The 20,365-nt window shown below is 39.7% G+C and overlaps 1 protein-coding gene and 1 long non-coding RNA gene across 2 annotated transcripts in view; one reads left to right on the forward strand and one right to left on the reverse strand.

Moving 5' to 3' along the window:
• LOC146543890 (uncharacterized) overlaps nt 1-20,365 on the forward strand; it is a 125,306-nt gene that overhangs the window by 102,008 nt on the left and 2,933 nt on the right. The window lies entirely within an intron of this gene.
• PRLHR (prolactin releasing hormone receptor) lies at nt 1,772-2,998 on the reverse strand. The gene has a single exon (XM_085229607.1). The coding sequence runs from the start codon at nt 2,828-2,830 to the stop codon at nt 1,772-1,774; it is 1,059 nt and encodes a 352-aa protein (XP_085085733.1). The 5' UTR covers nt 2,831-2,998.

Raw genomic sequence — 20,365 nt, forward strand, 5'->3', positions numbered from 1 at the left:
CAGCTATGCTTAATCACTGAGTAAATGCAAACAGTGCCCACTTTAGAGAGACTTCTCTGATTCAGTGTTGCTGTAATCAGTTTCTAATTTTCAGTTCCTCATTGCAGGCAAAAGCACGGCTTGAAATTGCAAGGAAATTTGTGAAAAGGGATTTCAAATGTTTTTCCCAGTGTGTGTATTGGCATCTGTGTATTTTTTTAACTAGATTAGCTTACTGAATGTTGATGAGCAGAATGGTACTGTTTCACAGTAGGAATGCATTTAGAAACCAGTGAAACCATAACCTTTTTCTTCTCTCTCCTTCCTTATCTATTTGCCATGCCTGGCAGCACATGCATCTCTGGCCACACACAGGTACAGTAGGTTCAGCCTGGCTGAAAAAGGACAAAACTGCCTCTGTGCTTTTTCTATAGCTGGGATATCAAACAGCTCCTCACGTCGCTTAATGTTCTGGCTGGAAGAAGCCTCTTCAGAAAAGATGTCTGGTGCCACAACTTTTTCCTTGATTCTTATCAGTTATCTCAGGTATTTTTAGTACATACAGGAGGAAAAGACTAGAAATCATTTGTTCGATTATAGCTTTTAACTCCTTTCTTCTATTGAAAGGTGAATGTCAAAGGAAATTGTTTCCTCCCAAGAGACTCCTTCAAAAGAGAGCACTTACCACTGCTTTCTGACAAGCCTTTCTTCTCTTGGTCACACAGTGCTCATCACAGCTCAGTGACAACAGCCCCTTCTACCCACCATCTTTTGAAGTGTTCTTGAAGGCCCTATCAAGGTCTCTGGCTGCCTCTGGAGATCAAAGCTGATGGCAGCATTACCCATTACACACGTCAAAATCTGTTCCTCAAGGGAAGAGCAGAAAGCTTCTTGTCTGACAAGGCTACGCTGATCTCCATTGGCTGGGAACATGGTCACCTTGCTGAAGGGTCAGCAAATTGGGGTTATATGAGACAATGGCAAGCACGCAACTCAATGTCTTGTGGCATATCTTAATATCCTCCTATTTTGATGAGTTTCCACACACGTTTTCCAGTCTGACCACCCTTGATGGCAGCATCAGCAAATTTACCAGGTGACTTTGCTAATTGGCTGTCGGTCACTATGCATCAGCCACACCTCACCAAACAGCTTCACTCCTGCCTTGTTTGCCCTCTCCCAGCAGTGCAGCTCATCTCACTGTGTGCCGTGATACAGCTCCCAAGACACAGCAGCCATGGGATCTCACAGCAATGCTCCCAGCAGCCCTTATATTATGATGATAATGTCAGCTCTGTAAAAGGGCAATTCAGAGAGCTGAGGCTGTTCTTCATCATGACCCTAATGGAGGAGATCTACAGGAATACTGTCACTCTTTTACTATGAAACTTATACTAGGGACTGTATTTTGGGTAGATACACAGACTTAACTTTCACCAGTCCAAAGATTTAATCCCCTCACTGGGGTATCCAGATCTTGTATTCATCACTGCTTCTCCCTGTTCCCACATCTATGCTGCCAGTGACATGAAAACAAGATAGGAAGGACCCTGCAGTTTACACAAAGGGATTTTTTTGTTCTCCACAGCCTCTAGCTCCCATCAAAGAAAAAAAGACATTTGGGGATATGATCTCTGCCTCGCCTTCTCCAGAAGGGCTGGAAGTGCTGGGGAAGTCACCCATGGGACGTGTGGTGATATGACTGAGCCCCCAGTCATTAGCAACCAGAACTGATTAAAAGTGGAAATGACTTACAATGTTGCAGGAAGTGCACTTCCACCAGCTCTTGTGTTTACAGCACCACACTGGCCATAATGCAATTTGTAGCGGGTCCAATTTTCTTTTTTCTCCAGGCAAACATTTTCTTCAGCTCCCCCCTAAAGCTGTCATGGAGCCAGGCGTAGAGGAAGGCATTGGTGCAAGCAGACATCATGGCAAACCAGTGGCACAGCAGCTGGATGAAATTGAAGTACTGCTTGTCAATTAAACTGATATCTATATCCTTTATCATGTTGAAGATGTGCAGAGGCAGCCAACAGACTCCAAAGGCTGCCACCACCAAGACAAGCAAGCGAAAAGTCTTTCTCCTTCTTGCCCGGTCCCATTCAGCTTGGCCCTGGGTGACATTGCCTGGGACCACTCGGTTTTTCAGCTTGACTGAGATTCGCAGGTAGGACAGGGAGATGACAGCCAAAGGCAGCACGTAGGTGATGATGAGAGTGCTGTAAGCATAAGCCAAGCGATCTCTTTTCATATGGAACCAAAACTCCTCGCAGATGGAGAAGTCCAACTCTGGGAATTCTGCATGATAAGTGTGGGCCAAGGCTGGGGCAGCCAAAGTGCAGCTCAGCAGCCAAATGGCAGCCAGGATATAGGCACAAACAGGGATAGTGAGCCTCCTCCGGAATGGGTACACCATGGCGTAATACCTATCCACAGCTATGACAGTCAAGGTGAAGACAGACACAAAGACAGTGACAGGTTGCATCAGGAACACAAAGTAGCACATGAAACGTCCGTACACCCATCCTCTGGGCTCAAAGGCATATGCGAGAGTCAGAGGCACACAGGTTGCACACATGAGCATGTCTGAGAAAGCCAGATTGCCTACCAGAAAGTTGGTCACGTTGTGCATTTTTTTCGTTTTGCAGATGACATAAATAAGAAGATAATTCCCAATGACACCAATAAAAACTACTAGGGAGTAGCAGGGGATGATGAGTGGCTTGAAGGACTGAACAAACTGGAGCCCTGAGAACAAATTGCTGGCATTGCTATGAATTGCAGAGAGGAAGCTCTGGGAGGTTAAATTGTCCAAATTCATCATTTCCCTCCTTTTGTCGTCTTCCATCAGCTAAGTGAAGTAGTTACCACTGCACTGCTCTCGCACTCAATCAGTGAGGATAATGAATGAATTACTGGCTGTGCAGAGGTTGCCACATGGATAGTAAACAAACATCTGTAAAAGCAAAAGGTGAAGTTGTAATCCTCGAGAGGCAGCTTTCAGCAGTTCCTAGGAAAAATCAAATACAGCCAATTTCCATTAAAGTCCTCCTGTATTTACCATTAAATCTAGGTTTTGACAGCACGCCACTTAATAAACATTTAATGCAGGGAGTACTTACTGCAGTGTTTTTCTAATCCCATATGATTTTCCTGTGGATGCCAAGAAGTGCCCTAGATGTCTGGCTTCTGCAAATCCAAGAGCGTGTGTGTGTGTGTTAGAGAGAGAGAGAGAGAGAGAGAGAGAGAGAATATATGAGTGAGAAAGAGAGTGATGCGCATTTACAAGCTAAGTGGAGATCAGTGTTTTTAAACAGTCTTCACTACTAGGTCATGACAGATTTGTCTATAAGCTTTTATCCCTATTGGCTGCCCTGAGCATTACGTTGCTCTTTGCGTGTGTCTTACTGATAGTAATTAGTTCTTGAATATACTTTCAAGAATTCCCCTTTCTTTGCGGTAAGTCTGTACTTGCCCTTCCCAGCTAAAATTAAATTTGCATTCATTAACGCGAGCCTACACAGCATCTAATCCCAGATCCACTTTGTCACAGTCCTCAGAGCACCCAAAAAAGCTACCTGTAAATTTGCTGCTGTAACATGACGGTAAAATGGAATTCTGATGACATGTAGACATCAGATGAATGCTTACGCCGCTAGAGGGACTCAGCTACGCACCTGGTGAATGGAGTTATGTCGAGATGAGCATTGTGCATGGAACAGAAAGAATCTCATTTTCTAACGGGGTTAAAATGTTTGCTCATCGCTGGTGAGAATTTTCAGTGGGGTTTACATATCCTTAAGAGTAAAAACGTGCAAAGATCTCAAAGGAAAAACAGCACCCAAGCAGCTTAGCTGTAACGGCTCACCTGTAGTGAATTACAACAAATGGTCTCTACAATTGCAGCTGCGCAAATATATTTGGGATGTTCCTTCATTAGGCATTAACCTTAAGTAGATGCTAATCTTTTCCACGCTAAACAGCAAATGCAAACCATTCTCTAAAACAGCACATTAGTTTTGTATGGTTCAGGCATTAGAAAAGATCAGGACAGATGTGCAGAGAGCACACGTTTAAGCAAACATCAGCATCAGACTCTTACTTATTGTGCTAATTCTCCCTTTATTCCCCTCCATTTCAACCACATTGGGACCAGGACCTCTGCTGGTGAAAAAAAAAAAACAATGAAACTCCACTGTTTCTATTTACATCCACTAGAGATACTTTTGAAAAATAATAAAATAGAATAAAAGGATAAAGGAGCAGCCTAATAGCTTTTGAATACTTCAAAGCAGGGAACATCGCAAGGTTTTGCAAGGCACTGAGGGGATTCAGACACAACTACAACAGGCATTTTATATCCTAATGTCTTTGACTACTCAAGAAAACATAACCTAGTGTTTTCTATGAGGCCATTATTCTGTCAATACAATGGGAAGAGTGATTACACAAACCAAAAATTTAGATTTCAAGTGTGTCATAATCCTTCCTCTATTCTTAAAGAGGAGTTAACCTTGTGTAGCCTTTGCTCAGACCCAAGCCATTCTGCCACAAATACTTATTGATGGATGGGCATTTCAAACCTAGTAAGTGCAGATTTTGCAACTACATTTATGATTAGATTATACTATGGATTGGAATATGGGCATTATTCCAGCCTGAGGGGAGAGCAGGTGTGTAACCGAGGTGCTCAGAAGTACCATCCTTCACTTCACGGACATTGTGACCTACCCACGACCCATACAAAAAATGGGATGCTACATCCCACTTTGGAGTCCAATCTCATGTATCTGAGCTAAAGGGGACCCAGAGGAATATAGTACCTATTTGTCTCTACATAGTCCAAACCCAGAATAGCAGGAGGATTTGAGAGTAATGATTTCAAAGAGGAATCCTACTGTTTTCACCATCCCCTGTGACCATACTATTTTCTTATAAGCAGAATGCTGCAAAACTGTTTTCTTACACTCATAAATACATTTGTTTCACTTAGTTGGGAGAAAACTGATCTCAGTCCTACTGAGGTCAAACTGAGCCTTCTAGCTGATTTCTGTAGGCTTTGGACTGCGTCTCTAATACAAGCCAAAACATAGAAGAATGAACAGTGAGCATTTGTAAACAGGCTACATACTGCCCACATCCTACTGGAGTTTTGATGTTTATGCTAGGAAAGAAGACTCACAATAATGTCAGTGCCCACATAGTGCTTGAAAAACACCTTTTTAACTAACTTTGTTTTTCTGAAAAGCTGCAGAGCAAATCTAATGAATATCCTCACTGCATTCCTATGAGAAAAAGTTTATGCTTTGCTATGCGAGAATAGAAATCAAACAAAATATGTAAAGTAGCCTTCAAGATCACCTTAACGTTCAAGTTACAGAAACCTATAAGCAAGTTTAAATGTTCTTTTATTTCAAGATGTAGAAAGCAACTTTCATGCATTTTCTCTGATCTTTACATGTATTTCCTTCACCTCTGAAGCCAGTAACTAGTTCATTCTCTGTTTGAAGGCTCCTATCTTATTTCTGTTAATGATTTTCTGTTTGTTTTGGCTTCAGGCAGAAAGTTTCCTCAGTTCAGCTGTATTCTAAAGCCGAGACCTGGAAAGATAATATTTACTAGGGGGCTGAATGGAAAACGTATTTCAGCATTTTAACCCAAAGAAATCCTCTTTTCTCATTTCAAAACTGCAAATATTAATCTTGTCTAGAATTTCCAAGATTAGATGGCAGAGTCCTTCATGAATGGCGTGTAAGTCTATTTCACACAGAATATACTTAAAGAGAAAAGGTCACAGAAACTGCAAAGTGTCTCATTAGAACTGTTTTGCCATTCCAAGAGTATGAGAGTGTCACACATACTGATGCTGACCAATGTCTAATTGAAACCCTTGTTTTCCTGGAGTCAAGAGAAAATGTGTGATCTGAAGGCAGACCAACAAATCTTCACAGAAATGTTTCACAACTGCGCTTCCATGAACTCTCACAGTAATCTGCCCAGCTCTGTATGGGCACAGAGCAGGAACATTGTTAGCTTTCATAAAGTGATAACCTCCCTAAAGCGCTGAAGCTGCTCTGTATGTTCATGCTTAATCACCTCCACAGTTCGTGAGCGAAACAGCATCCATACATGAGATCTGGTCCTAGCAGCTACACTGGCAAAATTAACAGTCCTTCTTAAGTTAGGAGGTCCTCTTCTGTTACATCAGCTTTACAGACTTCCAGAAGATTTCTTCTGTCATTTGATCCTCGTTTACATGTGTCAGTTTTCTATACTTGTGTTCACTTGATAAGTGTCTCTTTTTGTAATAAGGAGACATATAAATAAATAAATATTATTTGTTAACACAGAACTCCTTGATAAAGTCTTCCATATTCTTCCAGACTTCTGGTAAAGAGCAGAGCAGGTAATTCTTGCTAAGTCTATATTAAAATTTTGCCAGCATTGAAGGAAGCAGAGACAAAGGTTCCTTTGCCAATTTCTCATGATCAGTGAGAGAACAACAAGGGTGCACGTCAAATAATTTCAAGACAGAGCTGCTTGTACCTCCAGCTCTCATTTAGTCATTTGAACACATTGTGTCTGCCTTCACTGTGGGCTGAGATGTCACAAACTCTAAAAAGAGTGTTTACAAAGGGGCCTGTTTAATTCACGCAGTTTTTTTGTTTGTTACCGCTGCTTTTCTGTGATTTAATAGGGTACAAAAGGAAGCTCTTGCCAAGCTAGCCTTCCATCTATGAGCTATTAAATTCATTTTATTCGTTTATATTATTAGTTAGGACATACAGCAGTTCCTCTCAATTTCAACTTATATAATACATACAATTTAGCATATGAGGAACTGTCAGCTATACCAGAGGAAATGAAAATTTTCCTAAGAACCATAAAGTAGTCAAAGAATAACAACATTGATAAAGGAATTGGTCTAGAAGGCAGTAATCATTTATGCCCATTAAGAACTTTGCTTGCAATTTAATAACCTTGATAGCTCTTTTTATTATGCTAGCATGAAAAGCAAGCTAGCACCAGCAAGTTTGGAAGCAGAGGTGGTATGAAGGGTTACTGCAATATTACACAAAGAAACTCTGAAACTGTGAAGGTAAAGAAGCTTGATAGTATTACAGCTTGTCATAAAAGTCAGGATTGAGGTCACCTGGTAATAAACATTTTCACTGTGGCTTAGGAAGGAGAAGCTTCCGTACAAAGAAGCAATCAATTAATTTGGAGGTGCAAGAAACATTTATGACTTTCTGAAAGATTCCAGGGTGAATTTGTCTCTACAGTGCATAAATTTCTGGACAATTTTCCTACTGTGTCTATTCATTAGTGCAGAATGTTGTATTATTTAAAAACACAGGGGAGGATGGTAAACTGTAGAGCAGGTGAAGAGGTATTTTAGCTAGGGAACAATATGAATGAAAAGACAAATTCACCACAGACAAATTTAGGATGAAAAGTAGAACACTTCTAAGAGGTAGGGCAAAAAAGTACCCTTTGGAAGTGCTGACTTTTGGAACAAACGGTGTATTATGGGGAACAAAACACCTATTTTTAACAGAAAGCTTGAGTCATTTATTATGTGATATGATTGCCTGCATGGGGCTTGGGCTTCAGAAGATGCCATCTAGCATACATTAGTACAGTTTCAGACTTTGAACTTCAGTCACTCTTCCTTGAAAACAACACCACTAACAGTATTTCCATTGATAAAGTTCAAAAGATAGGATTAAAATTTCTACACATGCACACCACTAAGACAAAGTCCTAAAATGTTCTCAATATTATTTGTAGTTCTTTGATGGGAAGACTGAGCAGCACAGGTACAAGTGCACAAATGAGAACTGCACTTAAACATTTGCCAGATGAATTTTCACTATTGCTAATCTTGACCTCTGTTCAAGGCATATGATCTACAAAGTAAGGAGAAGGACAGGGTCAGCAGAGTCACTCCATACAAATATTTAAGCCCTAAAGTATTTTTATCAGTGCAATCACCAATTTTTTCTCTGCTCTTGCTTTCTACTGCTGATTCCTACCCAGACACTTGATACAAACGAACTTAATTCCCTCACCTTCACACCCTCTTAGGATTTTCTTTGCCAGTCAAAACCATTCAGGAATTAATGATCAAGAAAGAAGCTAAGAAGCTAACCCATTTGTTTTTTGTTGTTGTTTGTTTATGTTAGGCTGCTGGATTTTTTAAAATTTCTCAACACAGGACAAGAAGGCTAAACTCCATGGTGATTCAAGAATTATGCAAGCTGAATATTTTAACTGAGCATACTAAAGCAGAATTTTACATAAAAGTGGGGACTAGATGAGAAACTGTGACCATCTCTCACTTGTCTGGATTGAGTTCAATAGAGTTTAATATTTGTATAACAGATCCTTCTATAAAAACCCCACAGAAATCAAAAGTCTCAATTATAAAGCAGGATTAAACTGAAAAAGTATGGAAGCAGATTTGCATATCCACCAGATCCAGCAATTCCTACTCAGTCCCCAAGAAAAACTAACATTTCTTCTCCTCCTACAAGCACTAGAGGGATATGCAATACCAATACATGCCCCAAGTTAGTACAGACTGTGGGAATTAACTCCCAGAAACACGTGCACATTAAACTGGAATTAAATTGAGCCCTGGAGAAACTTAGGGTTATAAATGTTCCTTGCAGACATAAACAACCAGGACTGAGGTTCACCCCCAGGGGCATGTGCACAGCCGAGCCCTGTGAAGAAGAGAACTGACAAGAAAAGCCGACAGTCATTTTCTGGCCACTAACACTTCTCTACAGTACCGTGGAGAAGCTCTGCCTCTCTGCTCCCCCAGTCTGCTGGGGGCTGAACGCTTTTCAAGGGGCATCTGTCTACCTGGGGAGAGGAGACTGGCGCGGAGCTTCAGCACCACGGACAGCGGTCCGACCCGGAGCTGCGTCCTCCCAAAGCTCCCGTACCCATAACGAGCGACGGGCAGGAGCAAAGCAAAAACTGATACCTGGTGTTCTGCAGTGACCACATCGCCATTCCCACATGCTGTTTTCATGAGGAAACGAGTTCAATTAATATTTTTCAAGAAGAAAAAGAAAAAAACGAGAATACAAACATCATTCCAGGTGCCCTTGGCTGTTTATATAAAGTAATAACACCAATTTTCCAATTAATTAATTATCCCATTAGCAGCAATCTGCCCTGGAGCTTTGAAAGCTCTTTATACTAAAGGTTTATCTGGAGGACTGTCATATGGTTTGATTATGGTTGCATAGTAACACCATACCACAAGAATACCATTTGGAAATAAACCTTTCTGCTCTTTTACACAAGCTCAAGTCTGAAGAAAAGAAGGAAAAGAGATATTTGGCTAAGAAAAACCCTACAGACATTTCTAATGAAGTCTTCTGTATGTTTTCACAGACCCACTTAGAGTGAGATGATATTTCAAAATGAAAGAAAAATAAAATAGAACATTTTCCAGTACCTGGGCAGTCACAACTCAAGTGCAGTACTTTCTGATATTATAGAGCACGTTAAGAGAACTTGGACAAAATCTATGAGGTCTAGCATGCACCAGATGTTTACAATTCTTACTTTTTTTTTTTTTTCTTTCCTAAACACGTTCTGTACAATGAAAAGAAAAAAAAAAAAAAATCCATATCCTCAATAGAGTAGAAGAGAAATTATGTGCTACACTGTACTTGTGTACCCCTAGTGGTCTAGTAGGGCTCTAGGTGTTCAGAGAGACATGTTGTGAAGAAAAAAAACCAAGATCTTTCCAAACAAAAGACAGTTTAATATCTGCAAATTTAACAAGCCAAGAATCTCACAGCATTTTATACATAATAATGAATGTCTTTTTGATAGCAATTCTTTCTGTCATGCCCCACACTGGAGAGGGTGAAGCTGAGGATAGATAATTTTTACCCTATAGCAGTACTGATTTGATGTTAGAACTGACAAAGATTATCCTATCTAGTCAAACCACTGTTTGACTGTTCCTTGTTATTTCATTAAGTGTCACTCCAGAGGAACAAGAGGATTTCTAATTTCTAATTAACCATTTCTTCCTTCCCCTATTTCTTTTCCAGCATTGCTAAAGCCTAGATTCAAGCAGGCAAATTCAAAATAAACAGCAAACTCCTCCAAAGTTTTTCTAAAGATGCCCACAGGATTACGTTTTCAACAAATCCAAAAATCTATCCTACATCAGTAATGGTTCCTATTTTTAGTTTTAATAGGCAAAAGTAGCTGTTTCCATGGGGCAAAAGAAGCTTTTGAGCCTCATTAGAGTTTTACTTAGCAAACAAGTTATACAATATTCTGGTTAATAGGAAATGAAGAGGAAAAAAAAAAACATTGATTTCTGACGACAAAATATCTCTCTCTGAGCACTGGTATAGTCTTTTTACAGTCAAGAACTCAAGTCCCATTCTCGTCAGTATCTGCATAGAACTGGAGTTCCTCAAAAATGGAACAGAATACATTACTGGTAGAGAGCAATTGAGATGTGCATGTCAAAGCTCAGAGGAAATGCAGTAGATGGAGTAAATATATTAATTTAGGCTATTTTTAACGAAGTATTTTAATTAAAAAATACTTATAGGAACCTCCAACAGTATTTTATAAAATGCTATTAAATCCTGAAATAAAGGTTCTCTTGCTGAATAACAGGAAATACTTGGAGGAGTAGTGCAGTGTCACTGACACTGGCATGCAGTTTTCAGTGCAAGGCTAAGGTTATCTCAAAAGAGATATAAATGTCTACTCTGTATTGGAATCACAAGACAGAAGAAATCAAGTCAGTTCCTTCCTGCTCTTATTGCTCAAGGGCTGAACTAAGGCAACATCTTGTAACCAGGCTACAAATACTGAAGGCAGGTAAAGGCAGTGTGATGTGGGTTCCCAAAGCCACAGCCCCCTTTCAGCCAGCCCTGTCAGTTCAGCTGTGTTCCTAGGCAAGACAGAGACATTCCTCTGGTAGCACTATATGAAAAGCAAAAGGCTTATCCCTCAAGTTTTTCAACATCTGGCACGTACACTCCTATCTGGAGGTCACCTCTGAATGCAGTCCTGCAAGGAAAAGAGATTTCAGAGTATCTGCACCACTGCAATCCAGAGGCAGATAAGCAGTGTGCCAACAGTCTGGTGACCAGGTCTCATTTTTCAGGACAGTTCTTGTAAAGCCTCAAGCCTTGGTCTACCCATAGCAAAAAGTAAAATGCTTGAAATGGACCATAATATGGTCTATTATATAGGCTATTTTCCTCTAGTTCCTCTGGGCACTTTTTACCCCACAAAGCAGCAGCGAAGTCAATGTCTCTACAAATTCTTTCATTTTCATCCTCAGGAAAACTGGACTACTTTCAGCCTGGAGCCTAAAAACCTGGGGTCCATGCCAGTTCAATGACCTTCTGCATCTAAGACTCATCCTCCTATTTCAACACTAAAAATCCCATCTTCGCTATCAGTGCAATAACATGGGATGAGAAAATTATCCCCCACTTCTGGCTTTAAATAGTCATGAACCAAACCTCTATAGCCTGGGGTTCACACCTTGCTTCATGACAGAAAGTTTTAACAAATTGCAGTGAAAACTCAATAGCTGAAAGCCAGACAAAGGCATCTTTTAATCATCCAATTAGGTGGAAGGAAGAGCTGGAACTGCTTTCAGTATGGAAAGAAGGGGAAATCATTAAAGAAAATCATCCCCTTTTCTTTTTCCAAATAATTAGAAGAACCATCCGTATGTTCATTCCACTACAGCTAAGGGTGCAGATTAGCATTTCAGAGAGATTTGAGTTCAACCAGCAATACTTTGATGTGTTAACATGAATGATGCTAAAATTTCTAAAGCTTTCAACGTTACACAAGTAAAAAACGGTACACATGTCACTATTCAGTCATTCCTTTTTAAAAGACTATTCAGTGGAGCCAAATTTCTGTTCAGAGAATTTTCTTTTTATCTCTGAAAGCATATTTTAAAAATAGTATGTTCCCATTAAAATAAATACAGTACTTACAAAATGCCTGGTTATAGCTCTATGTATCAATACTGTCAGACTATGCAGTACAAGTTATGATAATGTAATCAAAATTACAAGAACTTTTAAAAGCCCAGATATAAACAAGTGAACATTCAAATTATTTATGTTTTTACCCAAAATAATCCCTAAAATATTTCTTCTGTGATTTACAAGCATATGGCAAAATTGCAGGCACAAAATCAGAAATAACTAAAGCACTGAAAAGGGAAAATGAAAACAGAAAAGTTCTACAGACATAGTTTCACATATATAAAATAAACAGTCTCTAGCGTGAGACCACCTCCGATTAATCTGGAAAGAAACTTTTCCCACTATTAGTTCTTTGAGCACTATAGAAATCTGCATTTGACCTGAGGCAAAATGGAAATTATAAGGTAATATAAAAGACGCTACAGATCTCATAAATAAAAGACCACGGGATGCCTAAATCCTCCCATACAGACTCCTCTCCACGACTGAAATTAACTCATATGGATAAGTAAAGCTGAATTATTTTCCCTAAGATCCTTTGTGATGATTTTATTCCTTAACATGTTTGTTCAAGTTATTGAGATAGAGTTCTGCCCATTTATTTACCAATAAATTATAAACTTCAGCTCCAGCAAGGCTAGACTTCAGCTCTCTGAACCCAGATCTGTCCTCACACCCATCATTATTACTAATCGTGAATTAGTTTTACATGAAAATGCATGTCTTAAAAAAGAGTCCTCCAGTTACTTGTGCACACTGGATATCTTTCACTTCACTTCCTTCTCACCACCTGTGAGCTGGCCAATCCTCCTGTACTTTCTGTAACTTTCGCCAGCTCCTTGCTCAGTTATGTCCAGCATCTTCTCACAACCAGTGCAGCAGTTTCTCATGGCTTGTTCACTTAGCTAAATGTTCAGGCCAGGGCATTATTCTGCTCACTTAATGCACCCTACCTGATCAGGGTCTTGTCCTCTGCAGATAGAAACACTTGATCCTCTGGGTCTAGTGCCAAGGAGAGACCTAAGTGTGCTGCTGCCAGAGATTATGCCTCTTTGCATGGAAGATTTCCTGGTGGAACCTAGTGGATCACATCACTGCTTGTGAGAATATACTCAGTCACCTTGAAGCGGTCTTGTGGACTCATTCCCAGGACACTGTTGACAGATAGCTGAGTTCTTTTGCTTGGGGAATCAGAAAAGCAAAGCCACACGTATAAGAGAGCAGATATGCAGAGATTAAAAAAAATATATATATAAAATAAATAAATTAAATGGTTGAAACACAGTAATTATGTGTTTTTTCTCCACATTTGAATGTGGTCCATGGAGAAACTGAGTCCCTCAAGTCTGAAATATTTAGCTTCAGAGCATGTTCTGCTGTGCCTCAATTTGCGAAGGATTAACAGAAATGTGAAGTTACTAAGCAACTTGCTCAACAGCAAAAATAAAGGAAAAGAGAGAGAGGTCTTAAACCTACATTACTAACCCCTGCAATATCTTTGCTCAGTAAATGAAAACAGAAGTCAGAGGATGTCTGTCCAAACAGCAATGGGTCAGAATTTGATGAATGATAAAGGAGGAGAGAAGAAATTTATTTTGCTGCATTAATTTTGAAGAAGAGCTATTGTCACGATGTTATCTTGACACCAAGTCCAAGAGCTTTGCCACTGATTTTTACAGGGCAAGGTTTTTACCAATAGAGTGTCAAAATGATGTGGCTAATATAATCTACTGATTAATTCAACTTAAATTAAATGGCACCGTGTGCTGTACTGATCAGACTGAATTTGAACACACACATCTAAAAAAAAGGTAATTTGTACTGCTCTCTCAGCATTCATGCTTCATAATGAGAGAATTTCCTTCTAAAATAGATTCTCAATTAAGAGTGTTTGATAGTCTGTGGCAGAGGTAGGTATTCACAAGTACTAAATTTAGCCTAGTGAGATATATCTCCTAGAGCTTCCTGTGAGGTGAGTGGAACATGAGACTCAGAGGTTGGTTTAAAAGCGGCTGAGTTAATCTTATGGATCACTGACAGGAGAAATCTCTCTTTTCCTTTCCTCTTCTCTTTCTCCTTCCCATTCTTTACAAAGGAGCCGGGGGATTAGGCTCTGGTTATCACTCAAGTCCTCTTTCTTTTGATTCAAAGCCAGCAGCATAAAAGCATCCTTCTATAATACATAAAATAAGGACAAAATCACCAACACTCAATGTTCATTCTGTACCTACAGACATTCCGAGTAACCTGAAAAACAAGAGTAAAATGCTGGATCCTTACTAATCAAGCCGTCATTCCCCTGGACCTCACTGGGAAGTGCTGCATTTGGTGTTTTCTAGGAAACACTTTCAGTACCCATGTAAGGTACAGGAGCTTCCAATTTCCAAGCTGCAAGCAGTGGAACAGCTCAGCATTCTCTGAAAATCCATTTACTTTGCATGAGGGTTGAGTATCCAAATTTACAAGTCCCTTACAGAAAGGACACCCAGTGATCCAATATGTAGTTGTTTCACACTTACAAAGACTTCACAAATTGTGTAAATATGAGATTTTTCTGCTATTTCTAGTTTTTGCTGTTGTTGTTTCTATTCTGTTAATTAGTTTTAGGGCTGTTAAGGTGCATCAAGGTGATTAACACACAATACGCCTTGCCTTAGTTACTCAGACACCTTAAAACTTACCTTTTAATGCAAACTACATAAATTCTACATCAAAGGATCTAGTAGGACGGATCTGAATGAGCAAAGTAAAATAATTTAGTATGGTTCCAACACTTGTCCAAAAAAAAAATTCCCCCTTGCTAAGGGAGCAGTTTTCTTTTTGCACCATTTCTCCCTGAAGTTAATAGCTGCTTGACTACAATGAATCACAGTAGATGATGTTCCCAATATCAAGACAGCATAAGTAGTTTATAATTCATAATAAAGCAATTTTTAAGCCATTTGAAACACTTACTGCACTTGGAGTTACTCTATTTTCTGCCACTTACAGCAGTAGTTGTCTACCTCCAGTTTAGCTGATTGGTTGCAACGCAAAGACCTGTTTCACAAGACTGAAATTACACACTACTTGAGGGCTACAGAAATGCTGCAGAAGCAGTGAGGAAGAAACAAGACAGCAAAAAGATCACAGAAATTTTGACTGGCTGAAAAACTTGCTTCACCTTGACAGGTTGCGGAGGAGACAACTGCAAGCATTTGCTCGTTTGTTAAACGTGAAACGGAGACAAAGCTTTGAGAGACTGAAAGTGCTGGATCTCTATACAATCTTATCTTGACCAAAGATACATCCAAGCTATTGAAGCATCAGTCTTTACGAAGTCCAACACCACATTCATAAACTGAACAAGATGATCTGGAAGGCTCAGCTGGAAGTACGTATTTGGTGCAGCACGGAGGGCAAAAGACTTCCTAGATTTCCCCACAGTTCACTTCATCAACCTGACAGCCCTTTCAAAGCCACATATCATGGACATAACTTTGCTGCTATATCACTTAACAACATAGCTGAAAATGACTTATGCCAGCAATCAAAAATATGTGTAGTTCTGAGACTCTCAGGGTCTGAATGTGCGTTAAGCATCCAACTGGGGAGTATAAAATTACTGAGCTGGAAGCACAGGATGTTAACTCCAGCAGCTGAAATAGTCATCTTGCTGTAAGATTCATACAGGGACACTCATGCTTCCAATGGGGTTTTACAAACACTGGATGGGGAAAATGAATTAGTTTTCTGCATTATCATCAAACATAATTGAGGCATTGGGAGACTTACTAAGTCAACAGACTTTCTGTCACTGACAACAATACAAAAAGACTCAGGGTCCTCATTGTTGCAAAGATCTAACAAGTTGTTCCATAAAAAGCCGAACACCAAAGCCTGGATTCACATAGATGTCTATGTTACATCTCCTGTTTCACTGTGGCTGACCCACATACATGGCCTTTATTACCTTTGCACACATTGTTCTTGGCTTCCCATTACAGTCACCAATTGATGAGGCCTGACTGGCACTGGGAATATCTAGTAGTTAAGCTAATGCTTGGCATAAAAAGAAGCCGAAGAACTTACTTTTGCTGGACCCATTTGTTGACCAGATGTTCCTTGGGTTTTATAATCCAAAAATAATGTAATATTTCAAGAATCCTCTCCCTGCCAACTCACACATACAGCCAGACTTTACAAAGCAATAAAAGATTGCCGTTGAAAGCTTAGTCTTTCTGGCTAACATTATGAAACATAATTATTTTATGCAGAAGTTATCTACATATTTGAAGTTATCCACAAAATATTTAGATATTTTAAAAGAAAAAATAGGAATGACTTTGAACAATAAGGCGACAGGATAATTTTGGGCAGCAATGAGGCACAATAAAATGTAAAATAGGGTCTTGTATTTCAGAAGGAAAGTGAAGAATTGTAGTTAATAGAACTCATTACTACATACGAGTTATACATTTTTTTGATACTTCTACAGAGTTTGAGCTCATTTCTCATTAGGAATGTGATCTAGGAATGTAAATAAGATTTAAAAGGTCTTAGCATGGAAAGACAGGAGAAATATTCACATAACAACATGAAAGGGGCAAATTAGGATTGCAAAACGAGAATATTGAAAAGTAATTATGAGTTTAACACTGACTAAACCTTTCTGCTCCTTGTCTTTGAATGTTATTTGCAGCCTTCTGAGTCACAAGGTAACCCATGACAAAATGAATTGAAACTGCATTACAGAAGAACAGCAGCAGTAGGGTAAACTATCTAACAGCCATCTCTGTTTGTGTCCCTTGGGAGAAGAAAAGGAAGAGGAGAATCAGTGCACAGTGATTCTTTCACTACTCCTACTGTTTTCCAAATGAGCCTAATATTTTAGGCTCATCTAAGCCAACAGTTAAATCCAGATAGACAAATTCAGTGGGATTTTCTTCCGCAAGTCTGTCAGTCTGTCTAATTAAGCATATTCTGATCTCCATTCACCAAAAAAAAAAAAAAAGACAGATTTTAATTATGTAATTCTCGTTTTTAGGCCTATAAGTCTACTGCCTGACAACTTTATGACTTGTTTCCCAGTTTCTGCTTCCTTGTGCTCTAGCACATAATTTGCTTCCTATGCTAAACCCATAAAGTTATCAATCAGGCAACAGGTTTTAAAAGCAAAGCAACATAATTAAAATGTAATTGTTTTTTTGGCAGGAATTGTGTCTGACTGCCTGACATATTTAACTTCGTAACATGGAAAATGAAATAACTTCTGTAGTACTGCTGAAGGCATAGATTGAACTGCAAAACAGGAGGCTATAGCTGGCAGCAGCTGGTACTTCTGCATAATTAGAAAAAATTACCGTTGGGCTTTTAACATTAAAAGTGATCAACATACCAGATATTACACAAAACAGAGATATTTTATTGTTAAATTTTAACAAGTTTTGTGTTCCAACCCTTCCTCAGCAATTCTCTCCTGCGTTCATTAGTTAATTATTTCTGCCCAGAGCAGTAAGCTTGTGATGTTCAAGAGACAACCAGAAAATCAGTAACTTGAGGGACCAAGTCAGAAGCTTTGATCATTTGTTCACTTATTTTAACCTACAAATCTTTCCTTTTATCCCCTTGAAAACTCTTGCTGTATATTCCCACAGCTGAGCCTCAAACATTGTTGCTGGGGTCTTCTCAGATGAACTTCTGGTAAACATCTTCAATCCCATGTTGCTATAGAGAGCTCTCCACAGGAGCTGGATGCCGTGGAACAAACACATTAACCTGTTAGTCAGAGCTTCTCCAAACAATTAAGCAGCTTTAGTAAGGAAACCAAAGATGTGAATAAGCTCAGCAATTTTGACTTCTAATTACAGTGGCTCAACAAAACCTGGCATAAGGCAGTCACAAAACCACGATGAGCCAGACAAAGTTATCTGGCAACGTTAGCTCTGCAATAAGGTACCAAGAGCCTCATTCAAAATCAACTACGGTGTTTACTCCTGCTACAATGATCACTTCTCATTTGTCCTTTAGTAGGTTAAATAATCTATAATTAAATAGTAAAGATATCTTGCATCTATTAGTCATCTTAGCAAGACCAGCAGTTTAGTCACAGATTAAAAGAAACAATAATTTTGAAAATTCTGTGCACTTTATCTGGAATCAATACAGATTTGTTTTGAGAAGTTAGTGCTAATGGCTATAAACGCTGCCAGAAATAAATGCAAAATATGTTTTAAAAGACTTCTTCCCTCTCCAAGTAAGAAACCACTTCATTAACCTCTATATTTAAGTGCTGCCTGCATGAGACTCCTGCATTTCCCAGCACAGTCACTGACTTCACGTTAAGCAATTCATTGGAATTTTAACTCATTCGTAATTCAAAACTGTTCATAACAGCTCTTGTATTATCTTATTTACTGGATGACTGGAAATTCAATAACAATTAATTTCCCAAATTAAATTGCTTCCAGAATGGTGATCGTACTATACAAGTCTAAACATAACTCTTAAAATATGTTACTGACATTCACAAATCAAAATGGAGGAATTTCCTCAAAATCTCTCCTAGGGAGATTTGGTTCCTGATAACAGTAAACCATCAGACAGGTGGAGAGAGCAGCATTTAGGAGCCAGGAATTCATGGACAGTCCTTGTTCTACCTTAGCTTGAGCCTCAACACAAACAGAATCTATTATCACTGATTAATTTATTTTGGAGTATTACAAGGACAAGGATTTACTAATATTTCATTATGAAGATATACAGAAGTGAAAATTTTGCTTAGAAAGCTGGGGTTCTAGGTCTAAATCTACCAAAATAGTGGACGTGCTTTGAAAAGTGTGCACCTTGACAAATTCCCATCCTCCCTTGGAAAGGAATTCAACTGATTCCACTTTTGAGTTCTGCATCTTTTTAATGTCAGCTTCCTTTTCACTGTCAGTCCCCTTTTTGGGTTCATGACAAGGACAACCAAGGAGTGCTGGTGACAATGTGACGAGCATATGACTTCCTTCCTTCCTTCCACATCTCCCAGCTCTGAGCACATACTGAGCTCCAAAGAAGCTGGAGCAGCTTTTCCTCTTTTGCCTTTATGGTCACATTCAGGACCACATTTCCACATGTCTGTGCTCAAGCAGCCAAGAAACTGCAGTGTCAAGGTTGCTGCTGCAGCTTGATGAGTTTATTTACTCTGCTCTGAAATGCAGAACTTACTTAAATAGCACGGCCAGCTGATGTAGCTCCCAGTTCCTCTCCGTCTCCTACTGCAGTTTTGTTCTGTCCAATCTGCGTCCAGGCAGCGGGCTGGCAAGCTGCACTGTGGAACTGATCTGGCTTAAAAATAACCCAGCAAACAGCAAAATGATTAATAGCCAGGGCTGGATCACAGTCTGTTCCCCAAATGCTGTATCTGTAACTCAGTCCCATGGCCACGTGGAAGCAGACATCATGCTGACACAGCAATTAGTGCTCGATGGTGGCACAGAAGTGGCAGGTGCTTGCAAGGCAGCACCAGGGTGGTGCCGTTCAGGTGGACCTGAATGAGTCATCCTCAGAAATGATCTTTTTTTTCCCCACAAAGTCTCCCCTGGTACCGAATTCCAGCCAGGTTACTCGTCATCTTGTAACAACCAAAGCCACTGGCTGAGTCCATTTTGGAAGTGGCACTGCAGGTTGGTTCAGTCATACACATGGCAGTGATAGGATCAGTACAGCTGACACAGACTCATCCAGCTCATTCCAGTTGTGTTTTGTGGCACGTTGCTTGTTTTCCACCACACACACTGGTGCAGACAGGAGGATGAGATCTGTGTCAAAAATAAGTAGGCTAGATGCAACAGCCAAATCTTCCATGGTAACATCCATTACCTTGAAATTTGGCTCCACATGCCTGTTCACTGTGCAGACTAACAAATATGGTCTTAAAAGCATTCCAAAGGGAGCAATTAGCTTAACAGAGGCAATACAGAACTGCCATATCTACAGGTGAACAAAAGAAGTTTAAGAATGAAAAAATCCTCTTTTTTGTCTGTGTGACACAATATTATTTCTACAGCTTTTTTCTCCCCCTCTCTTCCAGCCCATTTGCACTTAGAAATAAGTGCACCTTTTCGCAAGGTTTTCGGACTCCTTCCTCAGACAAAAAAATCCTTCTGTTTCTTCCATTGAGAAGCAAAGATAGGACAGGTATTAGCAACACCAAAGCTGTGTAGGTTCTATTTATACCTGCAGTGTGAGTAGCCAGTCACGCGGAACTACTTTCCTCCCACTGGCATCATGCCGTGTTCAGTGCCAGCAGGACTGCACTCACCTTCATCCATGCAATGCTCCTTTAAGCTCTGCAGATCCTCAGCTTGCAGACATTCAGAACAAAGCAGTTGTTAAGGGCCATTTAGCAG

Source organism: Meleagris gallopavo, chromosome 8 (assembly GCF_905368555.1).
Source record: "Meleagris gallopavo chromosome 8, MGAL_WU_HG_1.1, whole genome shotgun sequence".
Taxonomy (NCBI): domain Eukaryota; kingdom Metazoa; phylum Chordata; class Aves; order Galliformes; family Phasianidae; genus Meleagris; species Meleagris gallopavo.